The sequence below is a fragment of the Ctenopharyngodon idella genome, chromosome 15 (assembly GCF_019924925.1).
Source record: "Ctenopharyngodon idella isolate HZGC_01 chromosome 15, HZGC01, whole genome shotgun sequence".
Taxonomy (NCBI): domain Eukaryota; kingdom Metazoa; phylum Chordata; class Actinopteri; order Cypriniformes; family Xenocyprididae; genus Ctenopharyngodon; species Ctenopharyngodon idella.
In genome coordinates, this window is record NC_067234.1 from 5,753,900 (window position 1) to 5,766,312 (window position 12,413).

At 38.7% G+C, this 12,413-nt stretch overlaps 1 protein-coding gene across 1 annotated transcript in view; it reads right to left on the minus strand.

Moving 5' to 3' along the window:
* The window catches only part of LOC127496077 (uncharacterized), a 485,656-nt gene that overhangs the window by 422,142 nt on the left and 51,101 nt on the right, over positions 1–12,413 (minus strand). Inside the window, exon 15 of the mRNA XM_051863678.1 lies at positions 7,124–7,333. Coding sequence (XP_051719638.1) covers positions 7,124–7,333 — 210 coding nt within the window. The remainder of the gene's footprint in view (positions 1–7,123; positions 7,334–12,413) is intronic.

Here is a 12,413-nt window from a genome sequence, read left to right on the forward strand (position 1 = left end):
GCGCTTTCCCCTCTGAGACAGATGGGAATCAGCGTTCTGAATTACCTCGACAACTGGCTCATTCTAGCCCAGTCGCGAACCGAGCTAGACCATCACAGATCCGTGCTCCTCAGCCACTTGGAGTGCCTAGGACTCAGGGTCAACTTTGCCAAGAGCTCGCTGCTCCTCAGCCAACGTATTACGTTCCTGGGTGCAGTTTTCGAGTCAGTTCGAATGAGAGCTGTAGTCTCGCCAGAGCGTGCCCTGGCAATTCAGCAGCTTGCGGCTTCAGCCAGGAACAAAGCCTGTTTCCCTCTGAAGTTTTTCCAGAGGATGCTAGGGCTGATGGCTTCCGCCTCCCCGGTTTTGCAGATGCGTCCAACTTGGGTTGGGGCGCTCTGTGCGAGGGAAGACCAGCCTTCGGCTCGTGGTCACACGAAGAGAGCCATCTCCACATCAACTGCCTTGAGATGCTGGCAGTGGATCGAGCCCTTCACTCCTTCCAGGCGATCCTGAAGGGGCACCACGTCTTAGTCCAATCGGATAGCATGACGGTGGTGTCCTACATAAATCACCAAGGCGGCCTTTCGTCCAGCTGCCTCTGCACACTTGCAAGGCGCCTCTTGGTATGGGCATTACCCAGGCTGCGGTCGCTCAAAGCGACGCACATACCAGGCAGAACGAATCTGGGAGCAGATATGTTATCTCGGAGCAATGTCCCCTCGGACAAGAGGATGCTCCCAGACGGTTCTCAGAATCTGGGAGATCTTCAGGAAGGCAGAGGTCGACCTCTTTGCCTCAGAAGACAACTCTCATTGCCCAACCTATTTTTCGAAGGACGCAGATGCGCTGGCCCACAACTGGCCCAGCCTCCTTCTTTACACTTTTCCCCCGATCGCTGGTTCAAAAAGCCCCATGGCCGATCCCCCTGAGACGGGACCTCCTCTCTCAGGCGAACAGGACAATCTGGCATCCTCAGCCAGAACTCTGGGCTCTGCACCTATGGTCACTCGATGGGAGCCTTTAAACCTCCCCGGGGATGTGCTAAATACCATTTCTCAGGTGAGAGCCCCATCTACGAGACGCCTCTACGCCCAGAAGCGTCAAGCGACATTGGTTCAAAAAGTTTTCCAGTTTGAACCAATGGCTGTGCCGTTACACTGCGCTATTGAAAAGGGCTTCAGCATCAAGGAAAAAGGAGCTTTTCTCCATACGCAGTACTCGTTCCGTATCTCAGGGAACCGAGGTCACGTTCGTAACCGAGTACGTTTTTGTGTGTTAACCAACATCATTACCAGTGCGTTAGTGGTGTCCGCAAAGCTATGGCAACTATGCGGGCAAATTCATAAATCATTTGCCTGACCATACTTCTTACTGAAACTTAAGCTCTAAAAGCACAGGCAATATCCATTTCAAGCTTTTACCAGAAATTAAAAGTAGATATATTTCAATATGCTTACGCAGGTTTGATGGAGAGTTTTTGTAGGCTGTGATGTGGTTTGTTTTCGGTAAACAAAGCAAACATTTCAAATGAAAAGAATCTTTACTCTTTTCTAAAAACTGGAACATACTGTCTAAGTATGGCCATGGATGCGCGCACTGCGCAGAGGATCATTCTTCGTCCATTTTGCCACCAAATGATGTCTTCAAAAAAAAATTGATGGGAAATCGACATGTGACCCTACAAAAGTGATTACTGATAGGCTGTCTGTCGTCTGCAAAAAAACAATCATGTTTTAGAGAAGAAGAAAAATCACCTCCTGACTAACATAACTACTTTCTACTCAAGGACCTTGACAGTAAAAATTACAATATTTGTCTTTCAAATGTAGTGAAGTTAAATGAACAAGTTTCCAGAAAAAATAATACTCAAGTAAAGTACAGATACTCAGAAAGTGTACTTAAGTACAGTACTCAAGTAAATGTACTTCGTTACTGTCCACCTCTGGCTTTAGGCAATTTTCTGCTGGGTAACCTTGGGTCATGCCATCCATATGGATGTTACTTTGTGTAGCGAATTAACTAAAAAAGGGGGAATATTAATAATTATTCATAACTCATTATGATTATTAATTATGATTAATTATGAATATGTGAATCAGTTAATCGGATTAACTTGACATAGCTACATTAAAATTAATATTACAATCAATTAACCTGTTCGTCCAGTGAACACTCAGTGTTAATTGTTTATTAATTCTAAGAAATGTTCATTTCCAAGTTATGGGAAATAACATTCTTATTGTACAGTACTACTCAGAGCATGTAGTCAAGATCTAAATCATTTAAGAGGCAATTTATTAGCAGACGGAGTCAGAACCAAACATGTATTGTGCACAAGCTTTATTAACTAACTCACAAACACATAACTAATCTAACATACACGCAGGTCACACACATACGTAGGTAAAAATTAATAGTGATAGAGTTGAACCGGAAGTGGGACCGGAAATGGAGCTATGGGAAAAAGTCAAAGACATCATAAAATTCATCATAAAAACTCCCTTGTAACAAAGGAGTTTTTCAAATTTGTACTAAATCGCTGTTTAGTGTTCAAAAGTGCGATACTTGCAAAATGCCTTTAGGTCGAGGAGCATCGGATTTGCAGGCTGAGGAGTCCTTGATGATTTGGTCTGAAGTTGTAGCCAGTATCTTCTGCGTTGGATGAAGTAATATGAAACAACTTAAGCTGTTAATTTGACTCTTAGTAGGGAAAGAGTTCTTTCTCTCTCTCATAGATGAGCACATGGCTGGGTTGCAGGCCTAGGCCTACAGGCCTTCCAGGCCCACAGGCCTTGGCCTGAAGAGGCCTGGAGCAAAAAGGAGTCTCTTCAGTCGTCCAAGAAGCAAGAAGAAGAGAGGGAGGGGCATTGTGCACTGGCTTTTAACCTCTGGTCAAAGTCACACCTCTTAGGGTTGACCTGACCAATGAAGATGTTGTATTTCTGGGCGACAACACACCTCCTGTCAGGGCTTTTACGACCGAGCAAGATTAACTGGCTGAGTTTTTGAAGAAGAAGTATTAAAGATTCTTGTAATACAGATGTGTTGCACAGGTATCGACATATCGCATACACAAGCATTTAAATTTTCTTGATACGAACCCGTAGACACTAAACATGGCATAATTGAGGCTACCTTAAATGTATCATAAAATATGTGAATACAATACTGAGTACAATACAACAAACAGTAATAATGAATACCATTTCCTGGGATATGCATGTTAATTTATAGAACAGTCTGTCTATAAATTAATGCAGGAAAGTCTGTTTTCTGTGGGAAAGATGCAGGAAAGATGCAGGTTTTCTGTGTCTCTTTGTCTCTGCTCTTCTCTGCTGTTCCATGTGGCAACCAACATTCTTTAGCGCAAAAAAACTTGTAACTGAGAACTTCTCGGAGGATGGGGGACAGACCCCAGAGTGAGCTTTAAACAATTATTGGTTAACTATAACAAATAATTGTGTCTGATTTGTCTCAGTCGTTACATTTGACACGTACTAACTACCTAAGCATTGTTGCAGACCATGTTCACCCATTCATGAAACGGTGGTCTCTGGTGGCTGTGGCCTCTTTCAGCAGGATAATGCGCCCTGCCACAAAGCAAAAATGGCTCAGGAATGGTTTGAGGAGTTGACTTGGCCTCCAAATTCCCCAGATCTCAATCCAATCGAGCATCTGTGGGATGTGCTGAACAAACAAGTCCGATCCATGGAGGCCCCACCTCACAACTTACAGGACTTACAGGACAGAAAGGTGCCAGATACCACAGCACACCTTCAGGGGTCTAGTGGAGTCCATGCCTTGATGGGTCAGGGCTGTTTTGGCAGCAAAATGGGACCAACACAATATTAGGAAAGTGGTCATTATGTTATGCCTGATCGGTGTATATTGCACATGTTTCCATATAAATGTGAATGAATGTACACACATATATACACACATTCACAGAATAGGATTTCTGTGACAGCTGATTTCTAGTTCCCAGCATGCTTTGCTTCTGACTGTTAAAGGAGAGTAAATGTAAAAATTAAGTGTTAATTCATGTGTTTTGCTCAAAATTAATATAGGGGGAGATCTGTTAGTGTTAGATGCTCTATTATTTTGGAATTTAAAAGGGTTTCTGGTATGTGTGAGTTTTTGGGGTTACCATTGCGCTGAAGAGTAGAGCCTGTGGTTAGGTTGACGATTGACTGAACACCATTAAGATTATATATTACTTTTTAAAAAGTAATGGCTGTGTACTCACAGTCTCTTTGCTTAATACTTTAGTACACACTTGTGCTATGGATAACTAGCTATTTATGAATCATACTATATATCATAATTATGAAATATATTACATTATATATTTCTATGTGTGTGTATACACTGCACTGTGTATGCACATGCAGCACCTTCTTATCTCATGTACATCTATATGTTATGAAGTGTATTACTGAATATAAAATTACATACATTATGATATATTAGTAAAAATATATTGTCACATTTTCAATATATGAAAGCGGCAATTCCTTATGCATTATTTAATATATTGTAATATATTTACACAATATATTATTCTGTATATTTTCTAATATCATTTAATATATTGATCATTCATATATTAGGAAATATATTTTCTTTGCGTAAGGGTTGTAAGACTAGTCTAAGAAGTTTACGCAACCAGCCGCTGTGGTGATGACAAAACCTCACTTCAATTCAGTGTTTTCACTTCTGGTGCATTTTCACATATATACTGTCTACCCAACATACACATTAATTTCATTAATTTTATTGTGAGCACTGAATACAATAATCAAGCATGTGTAGTCTGTTCCCCATAGAACTCTCACCTGAGCTGTGAGATGTAGGGCAGACACTGGAGGATTCCCCTCACTTCACTCTCTTCATCTGTACAGTCTACCAGCTTTACTGGTTTTTTCTCTGTTTGGAGTTTCAGCACTTCTAGGAGGATGGAGCTCTTTCTCTCTGAGAGCTTTATTCTCCAGACTGCAGGAGATGACTGATACATTGGCTGTAATGCTGGAAGGACACTCCTGCCTGTTTGAGTCTCATAGTCCTTCACATGTGAACACAGATCCAGCAGGAAATCACATCTCTCATAATTCACAGATGACAGCAGTTTCTTCACAGTTGCTTCTGTTCTCTCTTTCTGGTGGAGAGCAGCTTGCAGATACAAATCCAGTATGAATAATCTCTTTCTTTTCTTCCATGATTCAGCTGTTTTATTCTGTGGTTCAACAAATCTAAAAAAAAAAGTAAACAAGATTCAGTTATAGATGGAAGCAAATAAAGATTTTTGAAATTAATCAGTTTGTCAGATAATACAAGGTCAGTGTAACTAGACAGTGAGAAGTGATGAACAGATGTTTTTATAATTATCCTTAGTTTTCAGTTTTGCCCTGAGGTGGAATTGCATTTTTTTTTCTGGCAAGATATCAAAAATGATATGGGCAAGTGGAACCACACCGGTTGAAATCAATTAAATTTTTCAGACAAATAAACAAAAAAAGGGTATAACTGCGGATAAACTGAAACATAATGGGAAAAAAAAAATAGAGTAATTTAAATAATTTCCAGAAACCACAAAATTAAAATTATTAATTTAATTAACAGATTCAGTTGATGTTAAAGTAAATCTTTGTCAGACAGATGGTTGCTCCACCATTATTGATTCATCACTAAACACTTTGGCTGCATTTACACTGTCAACCAATTCTATTTTCCCCCAGATATCTAGTAACCAAAATATAGTCATGTATCAGCTGTCAGTCTCACTGTGTGGAAGAAAACATTATGAACTCAGGCACACAGAACCGCTGATCCCAAACAGATGTGAAGGGGTGTACTTGCCAGCTCCAGTTGCTAGACACAACAACACAAGATCAACATGTTTCAGAAGTGGTATTGCCTAGCTGAGACTTCTTGGTCTAAATCATACATCCCTAGTTACCAAGGTGAGCTCGATATTAGAAGGGCCAAATTCTTCCCTTTTCTCTGGAGAATCAGCAACAGTATTATTTTTGTTGACCAATAAAGCATTTATGGAATGAGGAATCAAATTTTCTTTGATCTTTTGACATTTAAGATATCACTGTACTATGAAGCTGTCAAACAAGCTGTCAAATGGCTTGTTTTTTACTTCATCCACATTGTGACATTAGACAGTGGTAGATATTTTCATCTGACCACCTCTCCAACAACACATCAACACCTACTTTACCATATCATTTTGGTAACCTGCCCAGCAGTGGTGAACAATGACGTGACAAAAAAGAGAGAGCAGGTCAGCCAAGACCAAAGATTTACTCATGTTCACAGGCACCTGAAGCTACTGCAAGTTTTAAACTAGATTTCACAAAGATTAAGATGTCAGGGAAGATCTGCACAGCCTTCTGAAGGACCCCAGCATTAGGAACGAATGGATGGTTTATGTTCGTGACAAAAGGTCAAATTGAGTGTTGAAAATAATATTTTTTAATATATGACCATATTTAAAACTGAGTGAAAATATTATAATAATTACAAACATCATGTCAAGACCCCTTAAATATATGTTCAAGCAAATGGACATGAAAATAAAATAAAATAATTAAAAAAAAAAATGGTTTAATTACTTTCCTGCTCTCAGTGTGATTTGGCTCATTATTAATGTAAATGCAGTCAGTTCCATCTCAAGTGAATGAAAACATTAGGAACAAAAAAAAAAAAAAAAAAATGGATAGGTATCAAAACAATGGATCTGTCATATAAATGCAGCCAAACTCTTCAGCTACATTAAAACAATAGAAATTAATCTTACATCACTAATGGATCTGATATAAATGTATTTCAAATTAATCTAAATTAACAACATTATTTATTAATGCATATTAATGAACATTAAAATAAAACGAATCAAACTATAAGTGGAATTTTCCCATAAAACTCTCACCTGAGCTGTGAGATGTAGGGCAGACACTGGAGGAATCCCCTCACTTCACTCTCTTCATCTGTACAGTCTACCAGCTTTACTGGTTTCTTCTCCGTTTGGAGTTTCAGCACTTCTAGGAGGATGGAGCTCTTTCTCTCTGAGAGCTTTATTCTCCAGACTGCAGGAGCTGACTGATAAATTGGCTGTAATGCTGGAAGGACACACCTGCCTGTTTGAGTCTCATAGTCCTTCACATGTGACCACAGATCCAGCAGGAAATCACATCTCTCATAATTCACAGATGGCAGCAGTTTCTTCACAGTTGCTTCTGTTCTCTTTTTCTGGTGGAGAGCAGCTTGCAGACACAAATCCAGTATGAATAATCTCTTTCTTTTCTCCCATGATTCAGCTGTTTTATTTTGTGGTTCAACAAATCTAAAGAAAGAATGCACAAGATTCAGTTATAGATGGAAGCAAATAAAGATTCTTGAAATTAATCAAACAGTTTGTCAGATAATACAAGGTCAGTGTAACTGAACAGTGAAAAGTGATGAACAGATGTTTTTATAATTAGGGGCCAAGCACCAAAGGTGCTAAGGCACCTATTGTATCCGTTAGTTTACTTTATTATTAGGGGTTCAAGCACGAAGTGCTGAAACTCTATTGAAATTGTCAGGATTTTTATTAGGGGTTCAAGCACGTAGTGCTGAAACCCTATTGTATCTGTTAAGATTTTTATTTTTAGGGGTTCAAGCATGTAGTGCTGAAACCCTATTGTATCTGTTAAGATTTTTATTTTTAGGGGTTCAAGCACATAGTGCTGAAACCCTATTGTATTTGTTAAGATTTTTATTTTTATTTTTATTATTATTTTTCTTGTGCCGTAAAACTGATCATGCAGCCCAAACTGTAAGGCCTAGAGACTTGAAACTTTGTCAGATGATAGTACAAAAATCGAGGAGAGGTTGAAAAAAGTATGACCAAAATCGGCCAATAGGTGGCGCTACAGCCATCAAAAGCGCGAAATGGCTCATAACTCCTAAACCGTTTGTCACAGACTCAAGTGTCTTATATCATTGGAAAGTGTCCTTGATGAACAAAACATATATCTCCGATTTCATTTCTGGTATGTAAATTTTTCCGCCATTTTGAATTTTGTCAAAAACCTACTTTTGCGAACTAGTCCTAGGTTTTTGAGATATTTGCACCAAACTTGGTACAAATGTGTATTGGCTCAAACTTTGGTCACTATAAAAAAAATCGCGTTGATTGGACACTAGGTGGCGCTATAACTTGAAAAAAAAAACATAAAAATGGCTGTAACTAAGCAACCGTTGGTCCGATCAACTTGAAATTTGGCATGCAGTGTCTTGGTCCAAGGGGGCATGATAGTCTAGGAGGACATTGGTGTATCTGGGCATATTCGACTCATGGTCCTATGAGTTGGCGCTAACGAGTTTTACGCCTCGGTAATCACGTGGTGTTACACAAAACCACACAATATGCATATCATTTGATAGAACTCCTCATGCTGAACAACTTTGCCTCAAGAACCAATGCTGTCTATCAAATCGTTCATTAATTATTTGCAAATATGTGAAAAACCTACTTTTGCGAACTAGTCCTAGGTTTTTTGCCCGATCGGAATGAAACCAGTGTAGGACAATTCTAGGGACTCTCTAGATCAATAATTATCAAAAAAAAGTTGAACTTTACCATTTTGTTTGCTATAACAGAGTAATTTAGAAAATGGGCGTGGCAAAGTATACTCAAAAGCCTATAATTCCTAAACAAAAACTCAGAACTGCAGCATATGACTCTAAAGAAGCATGCCAATTTTTATGGAGATCGGCCAATAGGTGGCGCTATAACTGTTAAAGCTTTAAAATTCATATATTTTCAATTGTAAATTGACTGTTTTGGCTGAAAATGGTCAGTTCCTTCTATGATTTAGGTGGTTACGAGGAGAGGTTGACAAAGTATGACCAAAATCAGCCAATAGGTGGCGCTACAGCAATCAAAAGCACGAAATGGCTCATAACTCCTAAACCGTTTGTCACATACTCAATTGTCTTATATCATTGGAAAGCTGAGACATTGCCGAACAAAACGTATATCTCCGATTTTATTTCTGGTATGCAAATTTTTCCGCCATTTTGAATTTTGTCAAAAACCTACTTTTGCGAACTAGTCCTAGGTTTTTCGCCCGATCAGAACCATTCCAGTGCAGAAATGATCTCTGGAGTCTGAATATCAATAATTATCAAAAAAAAGTTTGGCAATTTTACTAAAATGGCTATAACTCCAGAACAAAATGAGACATTTGCACCGAACTTGATACACTTGTGTATGGGCTCAATCTGTGGTCACGATAAAAAAATTGTGTCGATTGAACACTAGGAGGCACGATAACTTGAAGAAAACATGAAAACAGCTGTAACTACGCAACCGTTAGTCCGATTGACTTTAAATTTGGCACGCAGTGTCTTGGTCCAAGGGGGCATGATTGTCTATGAGGACATTGGTGTATCTCAAAAAAGATGGCCGCCATCGGCCAATGAAGTTTGAACACTTATTAGACAAGGTTAAAGGAGGCCGATCAGAACGAAACTTGATGGGCATGTTCGACTCGTGGTCCTAGAGGTCTGTAAGAATTTTGAAAGAAATTGTCCACAAGTTGGTGCTAACGAGTTTTACGCCTCAGTAATCACGTGGTGTTTCAAAGATCCACACAATATGCATATCATTTGATAGATCTCCTCATGCTTAACAACTTTGCCTCAAGAACCAATGCTGTCAATCAAATCGTTCATTAATCATTATATATAAAATCACTATTTTAACATTTACTATCACCTTTTTGGTAAAATCCATCACTTCAGCTCCTTTCGAGTATTAGTTTTGACGGTTGTGCCACATGATGAGTAAAATGCAACCTGAAAATGGTGTTATACTGAGATTTACACAAAACATTGTTACCCATCATGTATTTAAATACTGAATCTACAAGAAAATATGTGTGTCTGTGTGTGTGTAAGCATGCTTAGAATGTATCAAGTATCATTGTGTAAGTCTTTTCTTTCTCTGTGTTTAAGCACATTGCATAGATGTTCCTTCTATGAATTAAGCGGTTACATGCTTGCTAAATGAAACTTAATATCTTCTTATGCATATGTGCTTAAAGGCCATAAATGCTTGAACCCCGGTAAATGCTGCTTGCAGCTTTAATTTTTATTGTTTTTCTCGTGCCATAAAACTGATCGTGCAGCCCAAACCGTAAGTGCTAGAGACTTGAAACTTTGTCAGATGATAGTACAAAAATCGAGGAGAGGTTGACAAAATATGACCCTAATCGGCAAATAGGTGGCGCTACAGCAATCAAAAGCGCGAAATGGCTCATAACTCCTAAACCGTTTGTCACAGACTCAAGTGTCTTATATCATTGGAAATCTGAGAACTTGACGAACAAAACATATATCTCCGATTTTATTTCTGGTATGCAAATTTTTCAGCCATTTTGAATTTTGTCAAAAACCTACTTTTGCAAACTAGTCCTAGGTTTTTTACCTGATCGGAACCAAACCAGTGCAGAAATGTTCTATGGAGTCTAAATATCAATAATTATCAAAAAAAAAAGTCGAAATTTTGATTCACGGTCGCTAAGGGATGCCAAAATGAAGGTTGTGGGAGGAGCCACTTTTACTAAAATGGCTATAATTCGAGAACGAAATGAGATACTTGCACCAAACTTGGTACACATGTGTATGGGCTCAATCTTTGGTCACAATAAAAAAATCGTCGATTAGACACTAGGTGGCGCAATAACTTGAAAAAAACTTGAAAGCAGCTATAACTATGCAACCGTTAGTCCGATTGACTTAAAATTTGGCATGCAGTGTCTTGGTCCAAGGGGGCATGATAGTCTATGAGGACATTGGCGTATCTCAAAAAACATGGCTGCCATCGGCCAATGAAATTTGAGAACCTATTAGACAAGGTTAACGGAGGCCGATTGGAATGAAACTTGATGGGCATGTTCGACTCATGGTCCTAGAGGTCTGTAAGAATTTTGAAAGAAATCGGCCACAAGTTGGCGCTAACTAGTTTTATGCCTCAGTAATCACGTGGTGTTTTAAAAAACCACACAATATGCATATCATTTGATAGATCTCCTCATGCCGAACAAATTTGCCTCAAGAACCAATGCTGTCAATCAAATCGTTCATTAATTATTCGCAAATAAGTGAAAAACCTACTTTTGCAAACTAGTCCTAGCTTTTTTGCCCGATCAGAACGAAATCAGTGCAAGACAATTCTATGGACTCTCCAGATCAATAATTATCAAAAAAAAGTTGAACTTTACCCTTTGGGTCACTATAACTGGGTCATTTAGAAAATGGGCGTGGCAAAATATACCCAAAAGCCTATAAAACCTAAACAAAAACTCAGAACTTCACGAAAATAGGTGAGCACATGCAGCATATGACTCTAAAGAAGCACACCAATTTTTGTGTAGATCGGACCATAGGTGGCGCTATAATTGTGAAAAAACTTTAAAAAACTTGTGTTTTTAATGGTGAAAATATATATAACTTTGGATGTGGTTGACTTATTTTCACGGGAGTCATGTCTTTAGACTCCTGAATCCTTGCCGAGTCCAACGATACCAAATATTTTAGGTTTCGCCTTGTGGTTTGTGCTACGTTGTGATTTAGCGCTTAAAAAACTTTTGCGAATATCTTCGAAACTGTTAGTCCGATTGAAACGAAACCACCGTAGGAAACACGAAACCTAAGTTAGTTTACTATATGTTAATGCCCAAATGTCAAAATTTTGGTAGGAAGTGGCAAAAAAATCCAATCAAAGTCTTTCATGGGTCATTTTTTATGCTCTCTTATATATAAGTGTCTTTAACTTCAAAATGAAATTAGATATTTTCACCAAAATTGGCACACACATATATATGTATGGAGACACTCTGAGGACAAAAAAAAATGGTGGAGATCAGGCAATAGATGGCGCTATAACTGTCAAAAAACCTTTAAAAACCATGTTTTTCCTTACTGAATTGCCTGTATTGGCTGTAAGTGGTCTTTTCCATCTATGATCTAAGCGTTTACATGCTTGCTGAATAAAATATAATAACTTTTTATATGCTTAAAGGCCTTAAATGCTTGAACCCCGGTAAATGCTGCTTGCAGCTTTAATTATTATTATTATTCTCCGCTAAAACACATCGTGCAGCCCAAACCGTAAATGCTAGAGACTTAAACTTGGCCAAATGATAGTCCTCAATTTGGGGAGAACCTCAGAAGTTATGACCCAAATTGGCCAATAGGTGGCGCTACAGTGATCAAATGCGCGAAATGGCTCATAACTCCTAGACGGTTTGTCCCAGACTCAAGTGTCTTGTATCATTGGAAAGCTGAGTCTTTGACGAACAAAACTTTTTCCGCCATTTTGAATTTTGTCAATAACCTACTTTTTGCGAACTAGTCCTAGGTTTTTCGCTCGA